We start from the raw sequence: 25,679 nt of genomic DNA on the forward strand, positions 1-25,679 counted from the left end.
TTGCCCGGCCAATAAAAGACGTTTTAAAACAAAATCGTGAAAAAGTGTTGTGTTTGAAATTGGCAGTGCATTTAGAAAAAATGAGTTTTAAATTATAGACAAAAGAGCGTGTCTTAAAAATGCACAATTTTAAAAGTCGAATTACCGATTGCAATTTTATCAAACAATTAATTACATTTTATATGACACGAAAGCCAAAAAACATACTACCGAGAATGCAACTACACTTAAAAAAGGGTGTAGCTAAGACTACGGAGGCCTTGTGTACACGACCATCTCTGAGCTCGATTTCCATATGAATAAAATTATCCGATTTGCCCGGAGATTAACACCTTAAAGGTCTTGCCCTCTTCTCTTTTTCGATTATCCCTGGAGTTGAATACCTCATTTAAAAATTGTTTTTGATATTTAAAATTGCGTTTTGTAACTTGCTCGTTTTAAATTCGTTAAACTAAACAATGATAGAGTTAGACCTCAAGAACTTTTTGTGTTTGTTAAAATTGTTTTTTATAGTTTTATTTTATTTTAAATAAAAACATTAACAAACAACTCAAATACAAAACACTTCTAAAAACATAAAAATAATTTTTATTTTTATGTCATGACAAATAATTATTTTCACAAGCGAAAGGTGTTGAAGAACATGAATCTCCTGTTATTGGGAATTTCTGTCCTCTTTGAAAAGAATCTTGTGTCTGAAGAGCAGGGGCTCTTCTGTTGAGTCGACGTGGAATTAGCAAAGCAATGACGTTGACATTTAAAAAAAACAAAAGCAAAAAGCAAAAGTTAATGCATACGAGGCTGTACAAAAAGCGACAGCAAAATGAAGAAGATTCGGATCATAAAGCAGCATCTTCTTTGCTTAGCCTAATCCTTCACTAATTAACACGTGCCACCTTACACGCTCCCGTTCCCGGTTCCTCCCCCGTCACAATCCCTCTGTCACCTATAAATAAGTAAATAACCACCCATCTAACGGTCTCTCCCTCTTCCCTCTTTCAACTCTCTCTCTCTCCCTCTGAAAATTAAAAACAAAAATACAAAAAGGAAAAAAACAGATAATCGTGTGGTCAAAGAGGCCGAGAGAGCCTTCTTGTCTTCGAAATATAAAAATTACGCGGTCTCTCACACTATTTCTTTTCTCTCTCCCTCTCTCTCTTCGTGTTCTTCTTCTTCCTCGTCCATGGTGATCTGAAGGAGAGGGAGAGAGACGCAGAGAGAGGCTCGGATTAGCTGAACGTAAGGGCTCTATTTGTCTTTGACGTCGTCGTTTTTTGGCTTGTTGGAAACCTTAGGCTCAGAGTGGTGGAAATAGATTTGTTTTGAACGACAATGCCTGCATTGGACGCTTTCGATTCGTTCCTCTTCTCTCTAAGCAGAGCCTTCTGTAGTCCTTTCGCCGTCTTCGTTCAGATCCAGGTTTGTTCCCTCTCCGCTTCGCACTTGCAGATCCAAAGGTGTTTGGTTGCCAAGACAGTTGGAGGAAGAAGAAAATGGAGGGAAAATTATGGTTCTTGTGTTTTCTTTTTTCTTTTTTCTTTTTTCTTGGATGTGGTGTCTGGAAGGAATCCAAATTACTTGTTTGGCTCAATTTTGCACGTTTTTCTTCCTTCGCTTTCGCAATAATTGTTATCTGATTTTCAAAATTTGAGTCCTTCTGTTTCCTGCGTTTTCTCGGCAGCCAAACGGATGATTAGTTAGTTTCTTATCTTCTTCCTTGATTCTTAGCTGGATGAGCTGTGGTTTTTGTAAGACGGAAATTATCCTATTTTCGTTTCTACTGACTACTGTGGTATCAACAATTTTGATTTTTTTTTTTTAGAGAAAATCGAGCCTTTTGTTATACTAGTTTCAGATCTGGAAAGCTCATTTTATAGCGAATGGCAGTATATGAGTGCATTTCTGAATTGCATAATGGAAGGTTAAATGTTTGAAATTTTGCCAGATATTTGTGTTAATGTTAATTTTGGGTGCCAGTCCTTGTAAGACGAAATGTATTGAGGATATAAGAAGTTTGAACTGTACTCTTAAATGGGTTAGAAAATGCCTTCATAAAACTAAGCCTGAAGTTCATTCAGTTGAAATAAGCATAATTATTTAAATGGTTGACAGAATCAGACTAAAGAGACAGAAAGGCTAGATGGAATTAGATGCTGCAAAGTCTTGCATGCTTGCCACTATTAATCTGGTTTGTCTAGTTTCATTGGTGGCATTTTAGAGGAAGTGCAACTTATACTAGAATTATTTCTTAATCTGGTTTGTCTAGTCTCCAATAATATCCATTGTTTATATAATATGGTGTCTATAATGGTGGTAGTCCATCCCCAATACCTTGATGCTTTTGCATAAATATATGCTGAGTTCATTTTGTATTAATTTGAATCCTTTCTTTTGCTGTAGGGATGTCTAATCTGCTTAATTCTTGCTTTTGGGTGGGCTTGTGCGGCTTATGTCAGGTATTACAATCAATGGATTAATTTTGGTAATGAATTTGGTGACACAGTCTCTATGACCAATCCTCTATTATTGTTGTATAAAAACTCAAAATTGCTATTTGAGCTTTCTCCAACATCTTCTTTCTCGCAGGAATAGGCAGATCAAACAGATGAAGGACAGTATGCGACGTGGCAATAGCTTTTCTTTTCTTTGTTGTGATGTTAATGAACTTGAGCACTCTAATCAGGTTAACCTGCCTAGAGTTTCAGTTGTTATGCCTTTAAAGGGTTTTGGAGAACACAATCTACACAATTGGAGAAGTCAGGTGAGGCTTTTATCTTAAGCATTTTATTGTGTACTTAATTAAACGAGTGAATTTTTTTTTTTAATTACAAAAAGGAAAAAGAAGAAGTAAATATATGTATATATAAATATATATGTTCCTGCTATCACTAAATGTAGGTAAACGCTTCTTTTTGGATGACTATATTATTTGGTTAAGTGTTTCGATTTCTTCTTGGACCATGTTTTCAATTTTATTTTTCTTATTAATATTTACAGTTAAACTCATTGTACTTATTTTAGATTGATATTGAAGCTTTCCGCCTTAATTGCACATATTTATATTGATCTGAAGTGTTCATCATGGTTCTGTCTCATGAATGGATGCAGATCACGTCTCTTTATGGTGGTCCTTTAGAATTTCTTTTTGTGGTGGAAAGTACAGAAGATCCTGCTTACCATGCTGTATCTTTGTTAATATCAGATTTTAAGGTATACATGATTTCATGAATTTTGTATGCTTGTCTCTTTGTGGTAATACTGAGAAGAAACACCCAGCATCTATTTTGATTGGATACATAATTTATGTTCCTGAATGTAGAAAACACTAATACTAAAAGCAAGACCTTGCCTTCTAATGGCTCTTCCTCACTTTTTAATATGCACAGGATGAAGTTGAGGCTAAGGTTCTTGTAGCTGGTTTGTCAACAACTTGTAGTCAAAAAATTCATAATCAGTTGGTACGTAACAAGCTCACAACTTGGTAAAGGTCTTTGCCAATGCAAAAATAACTTGTGGCATTATGGGTTGATAGTTTTTCCCAGAGGCACATATTTTTGTTGGTTCTTAGGCATTGTAATGTGGTGCTTTCGTGCAGGTTGGAGTGGATAAAATGCATAAGGACACCAAGTATGTGTTATTCTTGGATGATGATGTTAGGCTTCACCCTGGTTCAATTGGAGCCCTCACTGCTGAGATGGAAAAGAATCCTGATGTATGATTTTACAAATTAACTCCCAAATGCCATCTATTTGAATTCTTTGGGATTTTATCTAGTTACTTTCTATATGCTAATTTTTTTTGCGGTGTATTTTTGTTATGGTTATCTTATCAAAAAAAATTGTTATTGGTTATGGTACATTGGTCTAAACAGTGGATTCCTTTTGTTCTTAACTTCGCTTGGCTTTGCTTTACAGATATTTATTCAAACTGGATACCCTCTTGATTTGCCTTCAGGAAGTTTAGGGAGTTACTGCATCTATGAATATCACATGGTACGACACAATCTATGAGTTTCTCATTATTTGTTCTTTTTCCCAAGCTTCTTAATGTATGTGTAAATATATGTCTCGTTCTGTATTATAAATCTTTGTTTCCAACCTGGCGATACATGTAACCAGAAAATGGTAGTTGTAAAAGCTACAGCCTGGGTTTGCTTGAAATTATAGCTAGGGTTCCTAAAGAAAATTTTCAGTTGGAATGCATTATGTTACTGTTCTTTAATAAGGTTAATATTATAAATTCAATGACATTAATATTTGCAAGATGCTCTCTCATTGTTCTAATCTCTTCTCTGTCTATTCGCTGGGTACCATTAAATGGTACAAGAGTAGGTTGGTCCTGTGTTTGAGTTCTTAGACCTATCCTCTAGGTAGTGTTTGGGGCCCATATTTGAGGGGGCATGTTGAATTAAATTGCTACAAGATATTTTGGAAACTTTTGCTCCTACTAGTTAAATGATTTCTTTTGTATACTTTTTGTGTAATTGGGGGAGCCTTACGTTTTTTACTGATATCTCGATTACTTATTAAAGAAAAATAAGATATTTTGGAGGCTTAAGTGAATAACCAGTTATAAATATATATGTAAGAGGAGTGTACATCATTCTGCTTGATTGTCCTCAAAACCAATGGAATCCCTCCTAGAAACTATTGTCAAATCTAACTCATTTCTGTTATGTCATCATGAGAATTCCCATGGAAATACCAAAGCACTAACATTGGAGATATAACGATTTTAATGAGTGAACTAATACATTTTTGAATCGGAATTTCAGTGAGAACAGATACTGGGATAGAAATTTAATTATTGGAGTTGATTTCAATTGCTTATAGGAAAATCTGGGAATGTTAATGGCTGCGTCCAGCGGTGGGCTTTTATAGATGTTGACATCTAGTTGTTAGCTTTTCTTATAGGTACTCAGTTATCATATCCTCCAATTCATGTGTAGCTGACAGTTTATTTTCCATCTCTAATTCACAGCCTTGTTCAATGGGATTTGCTACTGGTGGAAAAACATTCTTTTTGTGGGGAGGGTGCATGATGGTAACTATCTGCTACCTTTTCTATAGGTGCTGCATTCACGTAATTTAGATTTTTGTTGTAAATGTTTTAGATTATTTGCAGATGCATGCTGATGATTTTAGACTTGATCGCTATGGTGTGGTCTCGGGACTTCGAGATGGTGGATACTCCGATGATATGACTCTTGCTGCTATAGCTGGTATGGAACTCTTCAGTATTTTTTTTTTCCTGGCAAGCCGCTTTAGAAGACATAGAAGCATTTATCTGCACAGATCACAACTTTGTATCGTCATCGGTTGATTAAGATTACTTATTCACTAAATGCCTGTGAACCTTTGTTTCTACCAACTTGGCATGTGTGTGAGAGCACCGAAATGGAACTTCTCTTGGGTTTATTAATCCTTCTAGTTAAATTCCATGTTTTAATCCACTATTTATTGTCATCTTGGACATCCTTGTGCACTATTAGACATATTTCAAATATTTGCCTAAAAACTCTTGACATTGCTATGTTATTATTACAATAGTATGTTATTTTTGTTATTTTGTGTCGAAGCACTCGATCTTGGATGACTGGTTGATATGCTATCACTGGTATATTATTCTATATCTGGTGCATAATGGATACTTTTGGTTGTTAAAGTGTTAAAATGTTGATTTTGGTGAGCTTGACAAGGGTCCGGGACTATGGCTCTCATCAATTGCAGGATGTAGCTATGTTTATTTTCTAGTCAACATGGTACAGAATGGCTCTTTGTTTAATTGTTGATTTTATTTTCCCTTCTCAGGGGCACATAAGAGGCTTATAACATCACCTCCAGTTGCGGTATTTCCTCATCCCCTTGCAAGCGATCTTACTTTCCCAAGGTTTGTAATTTTCCCTTGCTTAAACTCAAGCCTCTTACACTTCTTTCCAAGTTTTAATGCCTGGCTTCTTGTGTAGGTATTGGAATTACTTGAGGAAGCAAACATTTGTTTTAGAGTCCTACACAACGAAGGTTAATTGGATAATGAATCGTGCATTGTTTACTACCCACTGCTACCTGTCATGGGGATTTGTAGCACCATACTTTATGTCTATGATTCATATCACTGCAGCACTTAGAATTTACATTAAAGGGTATTCACTGGAGGAAACTGCCTTGACTTCTGGTGGTGAGCACACTACTTTTCACTTTTAGGTAGGTTGTTAGTGTTGATTAGATCAAATGGATATATCATGTAGGATAAAGTTTTTATCTGAGTGTTTCAAACTGTCAATTTATACAATTATTTGATAATGTGGCTTTTTAAGCTTTAATGAGGAACAGTTAAATAAATGTGTGGTTACTAGAAGCGGGATTGCTAGTATATTCAATCCATAGGAAAAAAGCACCCTACTCTACCTACCCCCTCGGAACCTTTAAAAGGAAAAAAAAAAAAAAAAAAAAAAAAAAAGGGCCATGCTGGCTGTTTCAGTTACTTGATACATGGTTTTGCATTAGGGAAGGCTGGTTTTATCCTTGTATTTCACCCTGAGATTTTAGTTTAAATCGCCTATTTCCAATTAAAGATGCATCCATTTTGGTTTCACTTTTTTAGATTGCAAGTCCTTTATAGGATGTTTGTGTTACCAATGACAAATTCAAGCCAAATAAATGCACTATTAACTTGAGGAGTAGTACTAGGGACCATCTTTTTATCTTTTTTTTATCCTCTAAAAGTTTATGCATCTTTTAAAAGTAGCATTAGATTTTAATCAAATGGTAATTTTAAAAGTCACGTCAACTTTGGAGGAATAAAAAGATGGTCTCTAGCATTACTCTAATTTGAGAGTTCTTTGAAACAATATATTTCAGTTCTAACGGTTTAATAACTGATTTTTCAGGGTTATTACTGGTATGCTGCCTAGCTACATGCACTGCTATAGAACTTCTTTCAATGTGGAACTTGACAAGAATAGAAGTTCAACTATGCAACATGTTATCTCCTGAGGCACCCAAACTCTCTCTTGCTTCTTACAACTGGAGTCTTGTGAGTGCTTTTAAGTCTCTTCTTTCAGTGAAATGACTTGGTAAACTTCATATTTCGTTCTGCATTGGAAGTTCTAAGGCTGCATAGGAACTTCTGTAAATGCCGTCAAGCATTCGATAGTATCTCCAATCAACTCCCTGAATTTACATAGAGAAATTTACTAATACTTATTATATAGGTAAAATAAAAACTCGTACACCTGTACGGATGGAAACAATGACTTCGGCCTCAACCCTGTTATACCTGAAAAGGCTTGAACTTTAAGCACAAAGAGAAACATAATTTAAATTACATGAGTTGGGACATCATGGTGATGGCTGATTATTAGTTACTAATGTTAGTGGGCTGATTTTCAATTGAGCAGGTATTCATTGCGATGGTCGTGGATAACTTTCTATACCCTGTTTCTGTGATTCGTTCTCATTTTTCTCAGTCTATCAATTGGTCTGGTATCCGGTACCATTTGAGGAATGGAAAGATATACAAGGTAAGCTGGCTAAGGTCTTCTGCTTATTTCAGAAACACGATTTTCTCCAATCGAGTATTATTTCATTTGATATCTATTGTATGTCTTACTTTTGGAGCGTAATTTCCACATAATAATATAGATCTATGCCTGAACATTCTGTTTTAATGTAAATGCCAGTAGTTTGCTTGGTGTAGTACTACTGGATCTTGGAGCAAACCATATTGATCTTTGTTGATTTTATTGACTCTGCAGATTGAAAGAAGCAAGGATAAGGGGCCAGTTTTTACGGACTTGGGAGGGAAGAATTTATATGGGAAAAAAGGAGCTCCTCCCAAAGCCTCATTCCTCAGCTCATTGGCCAGAAGTATGGCGCAATGGCACCAGCCAAAGAAATATGATGTCTAGAAACTGGCTGTACCTAAAAAAGAAAAAAAGAAGAAAATATTGGATCTTTTTGCCCAGTATTTGAGATTTAATGGGCATCAAGGGCTTCAGAAGCAAGATTATTGTGGAGTATTTAGATTGCGCTGCCAATCCATTTACAGATTGATCAAAGTGCTTTAGGAATTTTTGCTTCATTCTTTAAACCCCATTCAATCAATTTGATTATTCCTCATCACCCACCTTGTTTGGGTTGATTTTGTAATTTTTTTTTTTTTTTTTTTTTACTTTTGTTTTGTTTTGTTATGGGTCCATACACAGTTCAAAATTCATAATGTTAGACATTAGAGTTATGATTCCCATCCTCTTCTTTCTTGGAGGCTGACGATTTGTTATCTTTTCGTTCACCCTTTATTTAATTTCCCTCTCCCTCTCTCTCTCTCTCTCTCTCTCTTCTGTTATGCAACAGCAACAATAAGTTCTTTATTTTTACCTTTTGCAAATGGAGATGGTAAATGCCAACTGTTCTCCAGAAGGTGCTTCCCAGTAAATAGAGCAAAGTAGACCATTAAAACAAAGAGAACAGAAATGTTGGTTAAAAGATCGAACGTTTTTCTCAACAGTCGCCTGAAAAACAAAAATGACCGGACAGTAAGTAGAACACAAATTACAGACCGTCTAGATTAAAGGCAGAAACTGTTTCTCTTGTCAATTTTGCAAACCAATGCTGTGATTAATTAGCCTCCCGATCTCCAACGTATAACTCATCAATAAAGGTAGGATTGTCAACAGAATTAACAAGATTCTGAAAGTACACTTCTCTTGTTAATTTTACAAACCAAAGGCTGTATTTAATACTGCTCCAGATCGCCAATGTAAAAGTCATCAATCATGTCAAAGACTCGGGTTGCATGCTGTGGCCTGACAAATGGAAGATTGACAAGATATTAGGGTTTTTACTGATAACAATATATCACACATAAAAGAAAAAGAAAATGACAATTTTGGTTGTGATCCAAATTGTGATAATAAAAGAAAAACTCAACCAAGTACTGATCATACAATTGTGAATATGGAGAATTATGTATTACGCTTTGCATGGAAATCTAAAGGAATAGAAATGCAATATTTACAGAGATTATAAGCATGTATTTGAAGGATTCTGAGAGAGATTGAGATATTTCACAATGTTTCCACCTGCACAGGTTTTTTCCTGATGATTTTCTAGTGTGTGGATGGAGGGAGGGGCTATATGTGCTCTGGGATTAGTTAGTGTGCTCAAGAAGCGCTGGACAAACTGTCAGGCCAAAAAAAGTAAAGTAAAGAAAGTAAAACCTTATTGCATGCTTGATGCTTCCTAATTGTTATACAAACACTAACAGAGACGAGAAGGTAAATCAAAACCAGCAAGACATTTTCTTTTGAAAATCTATGGAATAATGAAGAGGAAAAGGAAAAAAACATGTTTACTACTGCAAAACAAGTGGTGAAAAGTAAAATTGTCTAGCAAACGGATGCGTACCCATAAAACCCTTCAGTTGAATCATCACCAGCATGTGCTAAGATGGCATCACCACCTGGATGTTCCTCTACATATGAGGTAACATCAAAAACCTACAATCAAGGAACAGAAAAATGGGTAACAGAAGAAAACTGGTACAGAGTTATCAATGCATTAATTCTAGGTAGTTCCAAGTTTCAAATGAAGCACCAAACCACAGGATAAGGTAAGACCTTGTCCTTGATGATGATCCAGCAATCCGTTTTCTTGTTATGCAAAGAGACTTCAGCTTTACTGTAGATTTTGGATGCCTAAAAGCAAAAACAAAATGCACAGTTGGAGAGTCATGTAGAAATCTCTGAATGATTAAAGGCGACTAAACACATTAAGAAATTTAGGGTAAAGTGCACCTACACTCGTGGTGGTTCAATGTAGTTCTATTACCATCTCCTAAGGTTTTCAATTTTTCTAATCACATCCTTTGTGGTGTCCAGTTGTTCTAATCAACTAATTCCATCCACTTTTCTATTAAATCTTTAATAGACTCTCCAATCACAATCATATGGTATCCAATTATTCTTATAAGACAATTTTTTAATGATTTTAACATATAGTTTATTAGAATAATTGGTTATCATAGGAGTATGATAAAAAATTGGAATCCTAGAGGATGTCAATAGAATTCATTAAACATTAGAGGAAACATTAGAGGCTATACATGCATTTTGTCCTCTTAACAATGAAGAAGTACATAAGAGTAATACACATCTTGATTCCACATTTCAGTGCTGTGCCAACAAACATAATCAGTTGGGTATAAAGCATATTTTTTTTTTTTTTTTTTGATAAGTAGTTGGGTATAAAGCATATTAACCAAGGTTTAATGCAGTATTGCATGAAGCTCAAGTTTATGGAGCTCGTGCATCTTCATCAAATACGATCTCTTCATCTAGTAATCAAGTCTATCCCACTTAAGCAGCTATGAACATGGAAAAACTTCAATCTGAAAATCCACCCTCTCCCCTCCCTCATTTCCCTTCCCACCTCCAATAACAAAATTTGAGTCTTCAAACCATCTTGATACAATGAAGTTGTTTCAAGGGAAAACTAGTGTGCATATCTTGGTTTACTCACTTCCCTTACATCAATCCTAATCTCCATTTAATCTCCAATTCAAGGGTATTATAAATGAGCTGAGTTCATTTGCAGTTAAGATGAAATTTGCCTCATTTTTGCACTAATCTCATAATCTACCATTACAACTAATCATTGGAGGGAATGCCATTAACCAACAAATATTTTAATCGTAAAGAAGACAGTTCTTAGACGTGCTAAGTGCATAAAGGAAGACAGTTTTCGTAAATTTGAAGCATAGATCAAGATTTAACAGCATGGTTCTCTCTCTTTTTCAAATACATATCCGCAGTTTCAAACACAACAAGTTCTCTTTCAATGAATATTTCATTAAACATCCATGACTTCAAACTAATAATGGCACTTGCCGGTTTCTTTTAGTAGGAACCTGCAAAAACTTCCCTGAACCAAGCCTGAAACAACACATCACATTAACTTCTCACGCTTCAAAACCAAAATGACACAAAAGATAAAATCAAAATGCTGTCTATATAACGTCCTTGGGCTTCTCAACAACCAAACAGAACATCAAATCATATCATGTAAGTAGAAATCTGAAGGTGCCCAGAAAAAAAAGTAGGAATCTGAAGGATAAAGTCTTAGAAAAAAAAAAATCTAAAGAAACATTAGTAACTTATGGGGTTAATTTACCAAGTGTTTACCTTCTTATTGCTAGCATTTGACTCGACTTTCTTCGACTGACCTGCAATTAGTTTTTTTCCCCCCAAATCAAACATAATGTACATATACATTACAACTACTTAACATAGTTTCATTTTGGTTACGATAATTGGGCAAAGAAAATGAAACTGAAAAGGTAAACAAACAAAGAAGCTTACCAGATTTACGGCCTCGTGGGATCAAAATTAGTACTCCCAGTAACACACACAGAATCAGTGCCAGTACAACTATGATCATATCTCAAATTCCGGCTCCTCGTAGAGCTTAGCTTCCATCAAATTTAGAACAAATCAAATAAAAAGCATAATACAAGTATGTACTAAGCTTAAACAAGCTTTTAAGTGCTGTTAGAATATCAATTAAGTAATTAAATCAATAATTTCTTATCGACTTAAGCATTTGGAATATGTAATTTTAGATAAAAGCAGAGTATTTAAAGTCACGATTGAATGTAGGACAAGAATGTTGTTATTCAGTTTGTAAATTTGTTATTAGATTGTCTCCGTCATTTCACCTCTCATTTCAATTAAAAATTTCATGTTTAATGGAAAGTTTGAGCTCACGAGAGAGAGAGAGTAGAATATCAATTAAATAATTCAATTAATTATTTTCTATCGGCCTAAACTAGATAAGCGGTGATTCAACAAGTGAAACCAAAAAGTAAACCTAACAGATATATTAAGAAAAAAAAAAAAAAAAGCTTTAAATCTAATGGTTTTAGTTTCGTACCTGACCCATGAACCAAGTTTTAATTCAAATAATGCACTTACATTATTTATCAAAAGCTGTTTTACGATTTTCAAGCAGAGGTCGGGTACCCACCAAGTTGAGCTTTTTACTCGAAACCCATTATTTCCAGCTAAAACGCAGATACATTACGCCCCCAATCCCACCCATAAACGACAACTAACAAATATATATAGACAAAATGCTTAATAGTGAGCAGGTTTCTGGGTTCATTATAGATAAACAAACAAATAGAATTTCAACAAAGTAAATATTGATTCAGATATATGGGAAAAGGTTCCGCATTGCAATTACCAGAGTTAGATAGCTGTTGTGGCAGGCGGCGATCGGAGGAGGCCGGCGAAACAGATGTCTTGGGCTGCTGGCTGTTGCCGTGGCTGAGGATGAGAACTTGTGACTGATCGTTGGGCGCTACGAAGTAACCAAATAAGAGAACAAGTTCTACGATTTCTGCCCTCCAATAAGATGCGGACACATAAGCATGTAACAAAAAATTCAAATGCTACCAAAACATCATATCTTACCCTTTCTTTCCCTCATCTACGTAAAAAAGGAGAAAGAAAAAAAAAATTCCTCCCCTCTTGAGAGACAAAACATCTCCCCACCACCGTTTCCAGACGCCCCCCTGCGCCCATCGCCGTCCTGCGTCGATTGCCAATTCCACCGCTTCTGTAAGATTCGCCGCTGCCCTTCTTTGCTTTTCCTACCAAAACTTTTCCTTCACCTTCTTTGATTTTCCTAATTCCTACCTCGTTGATTTTCCTTCATCTTATATTTACGAGTGCACGTTGTCAAAACAATTTTAATTATGTTAATTTGCCGCTAATTGGTATCCTATTAGAACTTAACGCCTAATTGGAATTGATTTTTATTAATTTTTATAGCTGAGGCCTGATGGAAGAAGGCCCATACTGCAAATGCAATGTGCAAGTTGTGAATTTTAAAGACTTGCAGAGTTGGGCCAAGGTTCGGCCCAAAACATGGAGCTAAATCACGATATTAAATGAGTCCAGCTTCGAAGATATTTTTTTCTTCACAATCTTGTTATATGGATAAGGAACAACTTTATAAATATGATCATTCATTATGAAGATATTTATTTTCTTCATAACAAATTCCATGAGTTTTTTATACTAGCTAGGAAGCCTCCAGACTCATGAATCACTGCTTAAAAAAGACGCTTGCCGACAGCTGAGCTACCCCTGCCCTTGTCTAATCATCTTGTGGTTTTTCTAGGCGGTAATAGTTTAAACCAATATATATCTTCAAACATTCTTAATTTTACCATTAAACTTTTAATTTAATACAATTGATCATTTGTCAATTCTAGATCCAGTTTATGTGCCGATATTTTAATAACAGCATATATACTATAATTTAATTAATAATCAAGATTAAATTTCTCAATTTTTTTTTTTAATTTTCTCTTTTTTATTAAATTTTTTTAAAATTAAGTCAACTTTGAGATTTAATCTTAATCATTGATTAAATTACAACATACGTATTGTTAAAATAACAACATGTAAGCTAGATCCGTCAATCTTTGCTCTTATACCTTAATGAAAATAATTAAAAAGACTAAATTACCCTAGACTAAATTCAAACTTTTATAAAAATTTTAGGGTATAAAAGCCATTTAATCACTAACCGAAGAATGTAGACAGTAAATTGTATCAAATTGAAAGTTTGAAGAGTAAAATTGAAAAATTTGAAAAGATCTTTTTAAATCGAGCAGTAATTTAAGTCTTTTTAAGTTCTTTCTAGTTTAAAGTTCAAAGTCTTGGGTTCACATTGTTGTGAGGATCAACGACGACAGACAGTCTGTCATGCATATATGCTCTCATTTTTCCTCCACCGAAAGTTCATCAGGAATAGCCTAATAGGGATAGAATAAAGCTACAAACAGGGAATCACTGCTTTTCCTCTTCAAGTATTCTTCTTGTCCTGCCCCCTTTTACATGACAAACAGTTGCTTGGAACCAAAGAAAGCAGCATAGATGGGTTGTTTCAGTTTCCGCAGCTCCAAAGCCTCGTCTCCCATGAAAGGTTCCTCCTCGGGAGGTTTTTCTGCATACCCAGAACCCAAAAACACCAGACAGGAGGTTCTTGTGCGGATCCCAGCAGGATGCAGAGTTCATCTGATGGAAGACGGAGAAGCTGTAGAGCTCGCAAGCGGCGAGTTCACGCTTGTTCGAATCTCCGACGACAATGTTTCTCTTGCCACCATCGTAAGGGTTGGCGAGGATCTACAGTGGCCTTTGACAAAAGATGAGCCGGTTGTGAAGCTTAACGCTCTCCACTATTTATTCACTTTGCCGATGAAAGATGGCGATCCTCTCAGCTATGGAGTCACTTTTTCCGAGCAGTCTGAAGGTAGCAGCCTGGGTTCTCTGGACTCGTTTTTGAAGGACCACTCGTGCTTTTCGTGTCCGGCGTCGTCTAGAAACAAAAATACCGATTGGAAAGAGTTTGCTCCCAGGATGGATGATTATAATAATATGTTGGCCAGAGCAATTGCAGGGGGGACTGGTCAGATTGTCAGGGGGATCTTCATATGTAGCAATGCTTACATCAATCAGGTCCGTCTCGTTAAATTATGGTTCCTTTCTTCGTTTAATTAATACTTTAACACGTTTAAGTAATACCTATCATGAAATTCTTGCTTATAATTTTTCTCCAAATATTTAATTTCAAGATGAAGTGAAAAGATAGCTAGAAAGTAATCTTTACGTTTAGAAAAAGAATTTTTAAGTTAAAAATAGTTTTTTTTTTTTTTTTTTTTAAAGTTTTCATTTTTTAAGCTTTTGATAGAAGTTGTTTTTTTATTTTTACAATTTTTAAGTTTTTTGAACTTAAAAACGCTTTTAATTTTTTTACGAAACGAATACTTTTTTCTTTATATGAACTTTTCGAGTATTAAACGTACTTTAAGGTCCATCAAACGCTATTTCAAACGAGCTCGAAGATGGAGATTTTACATAATTCTTGCTACTAGCTAGCTAGAACCACAAGATTACATTATAAATCATTAGGTTTACTTGCCAAAGAGAAAAGTAAGAGCCATTCCAGACATAAAGAGTGAGAAAAAGTACTGCAGGTCCAAAAAGGAGGAGAAATGATTCTAACCAATGCTGCAGAGGAGAAAAATGGTGCCATGGCAAGAAAAAGTAAGAGCAACACCACAAGTACTGGTCCCACAAAGAAGAGCGGAAGCAACAAAGGCTTAAAACGGTATCCCAAATGATATGAACAGTTTGATTATAATAATGTTATGCAAACATGACCATTAAAGTATTTTTTTTTGTGTGCTTTTTGTTGCTTAATTATGACTCAGAGTGAGAAAGATGTCCAAGATGACAGAAAAGATAAGCAAATCCATGCTTGATGGTATTAGCTTTGCCACTGGAACAGTGATGAAACCCGTGGTTAATTCCCAAGCGGGGAAGGCATTCCTTAACATGGTTCCAGGAGAGATCATCTTAGCTTCACTCGATGCTGTCAGTAAGTAATTCTAATCCTTATATATCTTTTAATTCTGTGATGAAATACGGAGACAAAGTTCAAATTTGGGATATTTGTTTGAATACCATTTTAAATCAACATTTATCCTAAAAGCTTAAAGAATTTAATCATTTAATTTGTATTCCGTCCTACCAACTGCAGACAAGGTGCTGGATGCAGCTGAAGTTGCTGAGAAACAAGCTTTTTCTGCCACCACCAGTGCTACAACTAGAATGGTCTCAAACAGGTACTGACCTACAAATACATTGATTCTACATTATCTCATATACCATCTATGCTGCTGTTGACTTCTTGTGGTTTGTGACATTTTTACTTCAATCTGTAACTTTATATATATATCCTATTTCTTGAGCACCAGGTTCGGGGAAAGTGCAGGGGAGGCCACAGGGGAGGTGATTGCAACTGCAGGGCACTGTTGCGGCATAGCTTGGAATGTTTTCAAGATACGGAAGGCCATCAATCCAGCATCATCTGTCACCACGGGAGTACTCATGAATACTACTGCAAAGGACAGAAGCAGAAAATATTAAGATTTAAGGGCCAACAACAATATGTGAAGCAATGCCTTAATTGTCATTTGTTTGCAACTCAGAATTAATGTTTTTTTTTGGTTCTTTCCCATATGGCTGGTAATGAATGGTATGTGTGCAATTGTGCATCTTGTTCTTGACATGGTTTATCAAGCTAGTCTTAGAGAGTGAGATATGGGGTGTATTTGAAAAGTAGTAGTTAAAATAGAAATATCGGATTTTCTAGCTAAAATTTGGTTAAGGTTTAGAGAATGAGACTTGAATGCTTAGACAAATCTGGCACTTGATGCAAGTGTTTGCAACAATGCAACTTTTGGGATAGCTAACCTCTCTAAACTTTTTCTTCTAATCCTTTTCCTCATTTGAATAGGGAAAAAAAAAAAAAAAAAAATCTCTCCCTAAAGTGCAATTCTGTCTTGCGTTTTCATTAATAATTCAAGGCTTAAATAACAATAAAACCATAACCCTACTAAGAACACGACCTTAAGACCATTCACATTCGGTTCAACAAATTTATTCTCAATTTTGAATTTTTTTTTTTCATATTTGAATCCAATATAATAATAATAATAATAATAATAATAATTTTTCATATTTCAGCATTTTATTGAACCCAATATAATTCATTTTGATCCAATTTTAATATTTGGCTTATTTTGACAAGCAAGATGAAAATGAAAAAGCTCTAACAACATTTAAGCGTGGGGCCGAAATGGGCTCGCACAACTCAGGGCCTGATTCTTCAAGATGGACTCGAAACACAGCAGACCCACTAAATAAAAGAAACAGGCCCACTAATAAGGGACGCCCGAATAAACAGCTCACGTGCTGTTCTGACTCCTTAAGCTTCCCGAAGACATGACACAAGCTTAACGTGGCAGCTTCCCAACAGACTAAAAGTAAAAACCTAGTACTATCTTGTTCCAAACGGACCAAACCACCTCTTGCGCGCCCGAAACACCCATGGAGGACTACACCCCGACGACGACGAATCTGAGCATATACAGAGCGGCGAGGAGCATAAAGAAGAGAGATAATACGCTGTACAATGCTCTGAGATCGATCTACGAGGACTCCATCTTCGTCGGCGAGATTGCCCAGCTATGGCCGGACCTCCCTCTCCTCGCGAACCTCCGGTGCGGCTCCTGGTACTCTTCCAAGTTCCACTCCACCTGTTACTTCAAGTCCACCGACGGCCACACCAACAATTGGTCCTTCAGCACCTCTCGCCTCAACCTCCACGTCGCTCACCTCGCCGGTATAAGCTTAGCTTTCTTGTTGTTCCTTAACTATATTCGGAGTCCCAATTGAAGCAAATTTGAAATCTTTTCGAACTTTTTTTTTCTTGCTTTTGTGTTGGTGTTGGCAATTTTATATGTTTTGTTTTTTATGGGTAGGACAGAAAGGAGGGTGTATTATAGTTGATTCCACTAGGAGAGGGAAACGGTTTCCCGACAGCATGTCAAAGACGATACCCATTTGGACTTGTGTTCTGAATCGGTGCATTCGCAATCATTTGAACAGTATGCTTGATACTGCGGCGCAAACGAATCGGGTGAGTGCTGCTATAATTTAGTTTAATGAAAGTTTGAGAATTTGGGCTTGCCTTTTCCTTTTTCAAGTTTGTGTTTATTTCTGAGTGATTGCTGTTATATTGTTTTAGCAAGATGAGTATGCATAAGTTGATTTGCGCATAGCATTTACCTATTGATATCATTCTCCCCTTATGCATTAAGTTGGCAGTAATGCTCCCAAGTCATAAACATATTCCATTTCTCTTTGTGCTGGCTTGATTTTGAACAGGAGTCAAATGCTTCTCATCAGGATGATGAAAGTATAAGGGGGGTCGCTCTTGATTGGGACTGCTCCTTGCATCTTCCCCTCTGGGTTTCTGAAACAGAGAAGGCCTCTATTGAGGATCGGTTAGAAGAGTGGACTAAACAGTTAAATGCAAGTGGTGCTGATATTGCCTCTCTAGCATTCTGCTTGAAAAAGCCCTTACGCCCTTTATGGATTTCGCAAAAAACTGTCATCTGGTTAAATGAGGTGCCTGACCATGATTCATGGGATTTCACACCCATTATACTTCTTACTGCCTCTTCCTCAAGTGGCGTAATTCAACACAGGTCTACCTCAGAGTTTAGCTGGAATTATATAGCAGGAGCAGGAGATGATGAAGAAAGCTGGGCAAGGGGTTTATCACCTAATCTTTTCTGGAATCATGCCTATGATCTTATAAACTCTGGGCCTGATTTGTGTAATCAGAAGGTAGCAGATATAGTTGAAAAGGATCGAGTATATCGTGCCCATAGGGGACAAAATGCTCCTCAGGTCACAGTGAAGGCCCCAAAGTTGTTAGAGAGCTCGGTTCATTTTTCAAACGGAGAAGTGCCACTACCGTTGGATATCACACACTTTGAAATTGATATCAAGTCTTCTGATGAAGATTGTGCAATTTCTTGGCTGGGTTCAACAAATCTTGCAGTTGGCACATCCCAACCTGGTATGCTAAATCAACAATTATCATCTTTTTTGTTTTTGTTTTTGTGACCCACTATTGCTGGTTTCTTAGATTTCCAAAACTTTGTTCATCACAATATGAAGTTAGTGTGCTTTATGGTTTCATACCTTTGAACATTTATGGTGAGTTACATACTCAAAAAGGGAGAAGAATATTTAACCATAAATTAATACAGGAAATGAAAGAAAGTTGGCATAGGACAAAGCCGATTTGCACCAAATCTGATCTAAGACAGCAGTCAGCAAGCACCGGATGTTTCTAGGGTTATGGTTCAAATCGAGTCAAAAAGTTTGGATTTTGAAGGGTTTAAAGGAGCTGGAAGAAGGGAGCAAAGTCGTAGCAGGTTCTGAACAGTAACTTGTTGTAGGGTTTAGAAAAAGCTAGGATGAGGGTTTTATAGTGGTAAAGGTAGATAAAAGTTAGGGGATTTAGGTTTCTTAAAAACAGGGCAAGGAATAATGTAGGGTTTGGAGGTGGAACGATGAGGAAGACCCAAGTTTTGAGCTGCTGTTTAGGGTGCTGTGAACAGTCCTGAGATCAGTAAAATTAATTCTCGGGTAGTTTGGAAGTTGTTTGATGGATGAGGGGCTTAGGGTTTTATGAGGAGAACTTTAGCAAAAGAGTTGGTGCAAAAGCAGAGTTATTTTTGGGCATCACACCTTGGATTTCCTCGACATCACACATCTAAGAAGAATTGCATCAAATATATATCAAGCATAATTGCTGCAAAATTCTCATGTTCTCTATTAAATTAAAAGTGTTACATCAATATTTCCAGATATTAAACTTAATCCTAGTATGACTTGGACTACAAAGCCCAAACTAAATAACTATAAAACCTACAAATAAAGATCCAATAACACAGAGACAAAGTCAGGATGTTCGTCTAAGTGGGGTCGAATATATTCTAAAACAAAATCTAGTGGAAAAAAAATAACATGTAGTTTCCATGCCTTGGAGCAACGAAATGCCTGCTCCAAGGCATCCCTCACACTGTTCCAAACCAGTCTTTTCTTATGCTTTGAAGCTGTCTCAAGTTTGAAAATTAACTTGGCTAAATCAGGGTTAGTTCCTATTGGCACCGTGGACGATGTTGAAGGCTTGGCTCGTATCCATGATTGTAGGGTTTTCTCTTTGCCTAAGAAGTACCTCGGTCTTCCGTTGGGGGCTTCTTTTAAGGCAAAATCAATTTGGGATGGTATTATTGAGAAGATGGAATGTCGTTTGGCTAGTTGGAGGCGGCTTTATTTGTCTTAGGGTTGTAGGATCACTTTGATTAAAAGTACTCTTTCCAATTTTCCTACTTATCATTTGTCCCTTTTCCCCATCTTTGTTGGTGTTGCTAATTGTATTGGGAAACATTAGTGGGATTTCTTGTGGGGTGAAGTCAGTGATGAATTCAAATTCCATCTGGTAAGTTGGCCAAAGATTTATACTCCATATTTTCAAAAAAGATATTCTCAGATGGTTTGGTGGATAGAAATTTGCTTCTTCTTGACTGAGTTCTTTTGGAGAAGTGGTTATGACGTTGTGCTACGACGATGGAGGCTTTTTTCTATGCTTATGAACAGATCCAAAATATGGGTGTTTGAAGTTAGATCTTTTTTCTCTGCCCTTGCTCTCATTTTTCTTGGAAGAGCATTTGGAGAAATAAGGCTTGTTTGAGAGTGGCGTTCTTTATATTGACGATAACTTTAGGGAAGATTTTAACTTTAGATAACTTGAGAAAGAGAAACATCATAGTGGTGGATTGATGATGTATGTGTAAGTAAGAAAACCATTTATCATCTTTTACTCCATTGCGAAGTAGCTAGAGATATGGGTATTGATACTTTCTTCTTTTTGGGATAGAGTGGGTCAAATCTCAATGCCCAACGGGTGGTGGAACTGTTGACTTGTTGAAGAGGCCAGTTCGAAAGCCAATGTAATATATAAGCTTGGAAGATTCTCTATGTTTAATGTAGTGTATTTGGAGAGAACGCAATGCTAGAAGTTTCGAAGATTATGAGAGGATGGTGATAGAGTTTAAAGCCATTATGTTTACATCTTTTGTGTTTGGATGTTTGCTTACAACTATTCTCATTTTTTTTTTTTAATTTCTTAGAATTTCTCAATTTGTGTTGTGTTCTTTTTCTTAATTGGGTGTTTCTCTTTTATACTTCCTATGTACTTGGGTCACACCCCTTTGTGCTTTTTATAAGATTTAATTATTTATGAAAAAAAATAATGGTGGAAATCCTTATATTCTCCCTTTCTTTTGCTTGGTTTCCGGGGGATGTAGTCGGGGCGAAGCCCCAGATACCCCGGCAATCAAAAAACAAAGAAAATTTAGGTGTTTGTAGTATAATGAGATTTCATTCTTCGAAAAATGGACCAAGCAATGCCTTATGGACACAATTTGCCATCAAGTTAGATATACAGCACTATTTTCTTCGCTGGACTAGAATCATAGGAAGTTCAGTAGTTGCATTATCCTAAGTTTTGAACATGGATATGATATATGATGTGGAAATGCATCAATAGTGGATAGTAAATATTGTGTTGAAAACGCCGGCTGATAGAATGGTTTGGTGAAACAACCCCCTATCCCCCCATGCCTCATCTCACCTTATCCTTCTAGATTTCTATGCTTATGAACATATCCTTTGTGTTGGGTTGCTGTTCATCTTCGTAATTGGGTTTTATGGTCTCTAGATACAGGTGCTATGCTTATTGTGTATTCATATTACACTTATTTGTTCTCTTTCCTATTGTATTTCTCCTGCAAAATTATTTAAGCAGTAATTCATAACCTGCTAATTTTCACTTGGCTCACCCTTTAGTTTATATTCTTTGGTGCAGCTGCAAATGTGTCTAATGTTGATTGCATCTTGAATTGTGATCGAGAGTCTATCTCTCTCAGTCTTTCAGATGCTGAAGCGTATTTGCATCTTCCTATAGTGGTACAAGTAAAAGGATAAGTTTTTGTTTTGTTTTTTTAATTTTTAATTTTTAATTTTGAAAGTTATTCTGCTGACTTTGGCTTTTATTGGCCAGACGTCAAAATTGGATCGGTTTTCCTTATTAAGCAATCTTCCTTCTGCGGTAAACTTTGCGAAATTGAATCTTAGCCAAGGAAAGACACTTCTCGTATGTTGCCATGACGGTAAAGACTAATTTCTCTTCACTAGGGGTATTATGTATTTACTAATTAAAATGGGATTAGATGTGCCAAGTTAAGGACATGAAATTATTTTAACTAAGCGCAAGTGTACTTTTATTTTATCGTTGTAATCATTTACAATGATTTTTTTTTTTCTTGTTATTTACAGGATCTCTTATAGAAATTAAAGAACATTATTCCCTTGTTTCTTCAAATTAGTGTTGGTGTTGTGTTATATTGTTACTGTTTTTATTTCGGTTCAGATCTCATTTTCTGCAGACCATCTGCAGACCATCTTATTTTAACTTAGCCCTTTCTGAACTTCTGTATGATCAAGCCCTAAGAAAATGGAATGGAACTTTTTTTGTTTACATCGGCTTCCCAAATGCCTGCTTGCTAACATATTCATGTATCTTCACTTTTCAGGGGAAGATATAAGTGTGTGCGTTTGTCTTGCTATCTTGACATCATTATTCAATGATGGAGGTGCGTTACCTTATCTTGCAACAAGTTCAATATATTTTTAACATTTATAGCCTATTCCTTTTTGGAATAAAATCCAATTATTTCACTCTTTTTACTATCTTTTTCTTTTTTCCCAGATAAGCAACTTTTTCATTAATTAAAAAACTCAAAATGAAACATTTCTTGGCTACAAAGCCCAATGGGCATCAGCATTGAACACAGTTTCAATACATATATGTGGTACGATAGGTAGATAGTGTGCATCCTTCCTTTGCTAAGCATCTACACTGTGAGGCCCTGAAAGAGATGTCTAAAATTGCCCAGCCAATGTTCATGGTTGAAGGGCAATTTCTCATGATATATATATTTTTTTCTATTTCACCAATGGATTCGTTGGGTGTGCATATCCCTCAATCATGTCTCTGCAAACTAGCTGATTGTCTTAAGCATGGTCTTCCATTGTATTGTTGTGACCTTTTTTCTATCTATAAGTATTTTTTAATCATTTTTTACTAACATCCCATAATGATTGATGTATGGAGTAACTGCTATCTTTTTCTATGCTCGAGTATTTTCTAAATTCAAACTTTCATGTTTAGGAACCTTCGACAATGGGAAATCCTTCAATGAGACATGTATTACTAAATGGGAGATGCGACGACGACTCGTATATATCTGTAAATTTGCAACAAATGCTCGGCCATCCAGAGGAAACTTGAAGCAAGTTTTTGGTTTTCTAAGTGGTGGAAGAGGCGGCTCAGAGCCTCAGACAGCCCCAGACATGCAATAATTTTCTCAAAATGTCTCTCCAAAGCCTACAGAAGTAGTTGCTTGGGTAAATAATGAATATATTCTAAATTTTTGCAAGTTACAGGGTTCCCCATAAGCTTGTGCTGCAGATTTATCTTGATCACCCCCATAAAGCCACGTCAGAGCTAACATATGCTGATATGGTTTGAGTTTTTTGGCCAATGCCCCCTCAGTATCTAAACCTTTGTATGGTTGAGCTGTTCATATTGAAGTATTTTTTAAGAACAATTTTTATTGCCAGTTTTGTGTTGCAGTTGGAGCACATTTTTTTCTCCCTTCAATTTTATGTATTATTTTTCCCAATGGAAACAAGGTTGGAGGGTTGTTTTTTAGCCACTAGGATTGAGCCAAGTTCAATGTTATTTTCCATCTAATTGTTTCACCTCATTACACAATGACCTAAATTTTCTGGTTGAAAACTCAAGAGGATTGCTGTATCACTCATTTGAAAGCAGGCTTTCTATTGCTACTGTTCTTTCTATTACTCATTACACAAGAGGATTGCTATATAATATAACTCTAGATGATTTTTTTTAAAAAAAATTTATTTATTTGTTTTTTTTACCACTTGGCTTTTGTCGCTTAAAGCCCTACTTTAGAGCTTTATATTGATTTAACTTTACCTTAATGCCAAGGAAAGGAGCATAAACAAAGAAAAGAAGAAAGAGGGAAGCTAGACTCATCTAAAAAGCTGAATAAATTGCACATAATTGGCATGATTATGCTATCTCCTTCTCATAATTATGTAGAAAAAAAGAAAAAGAAGTGGTCAAAGCTCTGGAGCTGCTGCAGCTGGTCCCAGTGTAAGGTTTTATGGGGTGGGCATTCACTAGGGCAGGATCTCATCCAACATTCTGCATGGCCATAGCATTATTCTGTCAATGTTATGGCCATAGCATTATAATTGTTTATTTATTTTATTGTTGTACAAAACTTTTTGAATTCCTTGTAGAAAGAGATTTCTCTAATAAAAAACAGAATGCAAGTAAGTAAGAAGGTAAACAGCATGGTAATCCATAATTGGACCCTCGTTTCCACTTGCACTAAAAATGGTGGACCTCCTTGGCTCGTTTGATTCTGCTTTAGAATGATTGATAAGTCAAGTGTGTCTTTTCCACACAAAAGCAACATTATGTATGCTCATCTTGACAAAGAAGATTATATTACCAAAAAGAAGAAAGGAAAGAAAGAGAGAGAGAGAGAGAGATAAATATGTTTTTAATATCTAGATCCTGTGATTTGATGTTAACGTTCTATTTTACAGTGAAATGCAGCTTTCATTGTCTTTGCAAGTTGTGACAATCAAATATTCATGCTAGCTTTTTTTTTTTTTTTTTTTTTTTTTTTTAACATTGGAAAAAAAAATGTATATATATAATGTTATATATGGAGTATCCGCCCGATTAGCCCAAATTGAAAATATTGCCTAGAACTGGGGAGTCAGGTCCTAGTTACAAGCTCTAATAGGCCAAGAAAGCCAACACAACAACTGCTTAGATAACAATTAGAAGATGGCGTATTATATAACTTCCCATAGCTTCATCTTAATGATCCCGTTATTTTCAGTGAAAAAATAGGCGATATCCTTAACTTGTCAGCGGGCGCATAGTCCAACACAATACTTGATAACATTTGTAGCTTGACAAGCATGCAAGAAATTCAGTGTCACATTTGACCAAGATGATACTCCTTCAGTAAGAGACACCTGGCCAATGGCACGCCTCACTAGAGAACACAGATTAGACATCACGCTTAGCCAAATGCCACACCCTATCACCTAATTACACCTTGCCGAAATTGTACATCATTCATAGGCCCTTCACATAAGAGGACATGCAACCCATGCACATTCACACATCATATTGTACCATCCTTATTACTCTCATTTTCTAATACTCTCTAAGAAAAGGACTCACCCAAGGACAGAAGCGAAATAACATGGTGGTTTAGGGGGTGGTTGAAGCTCCGCGAGCCACCATGTTTTCCCCAATTTTGTTTTTTTCTAAAATGCTCTTATAATCCTTTTATAAGTAGAATTTTACTACCCCAATTTCTTTTAATGTTTAGTTTGGCTCCTCCAAACTCCAAATGCTAGTTCTGTCCTTGCCCGACCATGTTTTCCCCTCCAAACTATATTGTTTTTTTTTTCCCAATATTTTTTAACTCCAAATTTAAATTTCTAATTCTATCACTAAATTCATCAACCTTTCATACTAACTTAATCATCATTGATATCCATCTTTTGATGTCATTCCCTACATCTTTTGTTGGTATTCATGATATGATATGAGATGAACTATGTGATCAATGGCATCACCATGCAATATTATTCAAAACTAACAAATGACCTAAAATCATTTCAAAAAAAAAAAAAAAAAAAAGACCTAAAAGCTTTGTAATTTAATATTATATTCTCTCCTCTTTGAAAGTGAAATTTTTTTTTGAACCTTTCATAGTCATTCTTACTTGACACACGCACACACACAAAAAAAAAAAAAAAAAAAAAAATTAAGAGTTAACCAACCAACCCATCCAATCTAAATGCCTACCTTTTCCTTAGAACTTTATACACGTATTAAACAGTGCCAACAAGCAAAATTAGCGGCCTGAGTTTAAAGAGAGCAGGGCCCACCACAGCTCCGAATCCACTTTCTAAATATAAAGTTAAAATTAATCAAGTGCACGCATCTTTGTTTAATATAAATTAATTTTTTTTTTTTTTTGATAGTTTATATTTTTGT

The 25,679-nt window shown here is 35.9% G+C and overlaps 4 protein-coding genes across 7 annotated transcripts; 3 read left to right on the forward strand and 1 right to left on the reverse strand.

Annotated features, from left to right (window-relative positions):
- The first annotated feature begins 1,090 nt into the window (after positions 1-1,090).
- LOC132165887 (Nucleotide-diphospho-sugar transferases superfamily protein) lies at positions 1,091-8,164 on the forward strand. Of its 2 annotated transcripts, XM_059576578.2 has the most exons (14): positions 1,091-1,419; positions 2,401-2,456; positions 2,587-2,761; positions 3,109-3,210; positions 3,387-3,458; positions 3,596-3,712; positions 3,915-3,992; positions 4,981-5,043; positions 5,125-5,221; positions 5,811-5,889; positions 5,966-6,177; positions 6,890-7,035; positions 7,400-7,522; positions 7,757-8,164. In XM_059576578.2, the coding sequence occupies exons 1-14, from the start codon at positions 1,333-1,335 to the stop codon at positions 7,907-7,909; spliced, it is 1,560 nt and encodes a 519-aa protein (XP_059432561.2). In that variant the 5' UTR covers positions 1,091-1,332; the 3' UTR covers positions 7,910-8,164. The 2 variants fall into 2 exon arrangements, with proteins under 2 accessions (XP_059432561.2, XP_059432562.2); XM_059576579.2 differs by lacking the exon at positions 3,109-3,210 and having other exon boundaries at positions 1,092-1,419.
- A 246-nt stretch (positions 8,165-8,410) lies between these two features.
- CB5LP (cytochrome B5-like protein) lies at positions 8,411-12,684 on the reverse strand. The gene is made up of 6 exons (XM_059576432.2): positions 12,243-12,684; positions 11,360-11,464; positions 11,183-11,223; positions 9,620-9,697; positions 9,408-9,499; positions 8,411-8,806 (listed from the first exon to the last, which is right to left on the reverse strand). Exons 2-6 carry the CDS (start codon positions 11,436-11,438, stop codon positions 8,737-8,739), a joined length of 360 nt encoding a protein of 119 aa, XP_059432415.2. The 5' UTR covers positions 11,439-11,464; positions 12,243-12,684; the 3' UTR covers positions 8,411-8,736.
- Positions 12,685-13,730: 1,046 nt separating this feature from the next.
- On the forward strand, positions 13,731-16,138 carry LOC132165557 (senescence/dehydration-associated protein At4g35985, chloroplastic). Its single transcript, XM_059576179.2, has 5 exons — positions 13,731-14,527; positions 15,046-15,179; positions 15,283-15,449; positions 15,612-15,696; positions 15,829-16,138. Exons 1-5 carry the CDS (start codon positions 13,946-13,948, stop codon positions 15,998-16,000), a joined length of 1,140 nt encoding a protein of 379 aa, XP_059432162.2. The 5' UTR covers positions 13,731-13,945; the 3' UTR covers positions 16,001-16,138.
- A 781-nt stretch (positions 16,139-16,919) lies between these two features.
- LOC132166457 (initiator tRNA phosphoribosyl transferase family protein) lies at positions 16,920-23,378 on the forward strand. Of its 3 annotated transcripts, none has more exons than XM_059577272.2 (7): positions 16,920-17,258; positions 17,398-17,555; positions 17,804-18,503; positions 21,363-21,463; positions 21,558-21,666; positions 22,090-22,149; positions 22,728-23,378. In XM_059577272.2, exons 1-7 carry the CDS (start codon positions 16,964-16,966, stop codon positions 22,916-22,918), a joined length of 1,614 nt encoding a protein of 537 aa, XP_059433255.2. In that variant the 5' UTR covers positions 16,920-16,963; the 3' UTR covers positions 22,919-23,378. The 3 variants fall into 3 exon arrangements, with proteins under 3 accessions (XP_059433255.2, XP_059433256.2, XP_059433257.2); XM_059577274.2 differs by having other exon boundaries at positions 17,069-17,258; positions 17,403-17,555; XM_059577273.2 differs by lacking the exons at positions 21,363-21,463; positions 21,558-21,666.
- The last annotated feature ends 2,301 nt before the right edge of the window (positions 23,379-25,679 follow it).

The sequence above is a fragment of the Corylus avellana genome, chromosome 11 (genome assembly GCF_965113065.1).
Source record: "Corylus avellana chromosome 11, dhCorAvel1.hap1.2, whole genome shotgun sequence".
Lineage (NCBI taxonomy): Eukaryota > Viridiplantae > Streptophyta > Magnoliopsida > Fagales > Betulaceae > Corylus > Corylus avellana.

Bases quoted from the DNA above. Each gene is read 5' to 3' on its own strand.
- LOC132165887 (XM_059576578.2), top strand. From the start codon at position 1,333: ATGCCTGCATTGGACGCTTTCGATTCGTTCCTCTTCTCTCTAAGCAGA. The intron at 3,713-3,914 runs GTATGATTTTAC...TTTGCTTTACAG, and splicing joins AGATGGAAAAGAATCCTGAT to ATATTTATTCAAACTGGATA. The intron at 5,044-5,124 runs GTAACTATCTGC...GATTATTTGCAG, and splicing joins TGTGGGGAGGGTGCATGATG to ATGCATGCTGATGATTTTAG.
- CB5LP (XM_059576432.2), bottom strand. From the start codon at position 11,438: ATGATCATAGTTGTACTGGCACTGATTCTGTGTGTGTTACTGGGAGTA. The intron at 9,698-11,182 runs GTAAACACTTGG...TTTTGCTTTTAG, and splicing joins CAAATGCTAGCAATAAGAAG to GCATCCAAAATCTACAGTAA. The intron at 8,807-9,407 runs GTACGCATCCGT...TCCATTTGTCAG, and splicing joins TCAACTGAAGGGTTTTATGG to GCCACAGCATGCAACCCGAG.
- LOC132165557 (XM_059576179.2), top strand. From the start codon at position 13,946: ATGGGTTGTTTCAGTTTCCGCAGCTCCAAAGCCTCGTCTCCCATGAAA. The intron at 14,528-15,045 runs GTCCGTCTCGTT...AAAGTACTGCAG, and splicing joins GCAATGCTTACATCAATCAG to GTCCAAAAAGGAGGAGAAAT. The intron at 15,450-15,611 runs GTAAGTAATTCT...TACCAACTGCAG, and splicing joins AGCTTCACTCGATGCTGTCA to ACAAGGTGCTGGATGCAGCT.
- LOC132166457 (XM_059577272.2), top strand. From the start codon at position 16,964: ATGGAGGACTACACCCCGACGACGACGAATCTGAGCATATACAGAGCG. The intron at 17,259-17,397 runs GTATAAGCTTAG...TTTTATGGGTAG, and splicing joins CCACGTCGCTCACCTCGCCG to GACAGAAAGGAGGGTGTATT. The intron at 18,504-21,362 runs GTATGCTAAATC...TCTTTGGTGCAG, and splicing joins AGTTGGCACATCCCAACCTG to CTGCAAATGTGTCTAATGTT.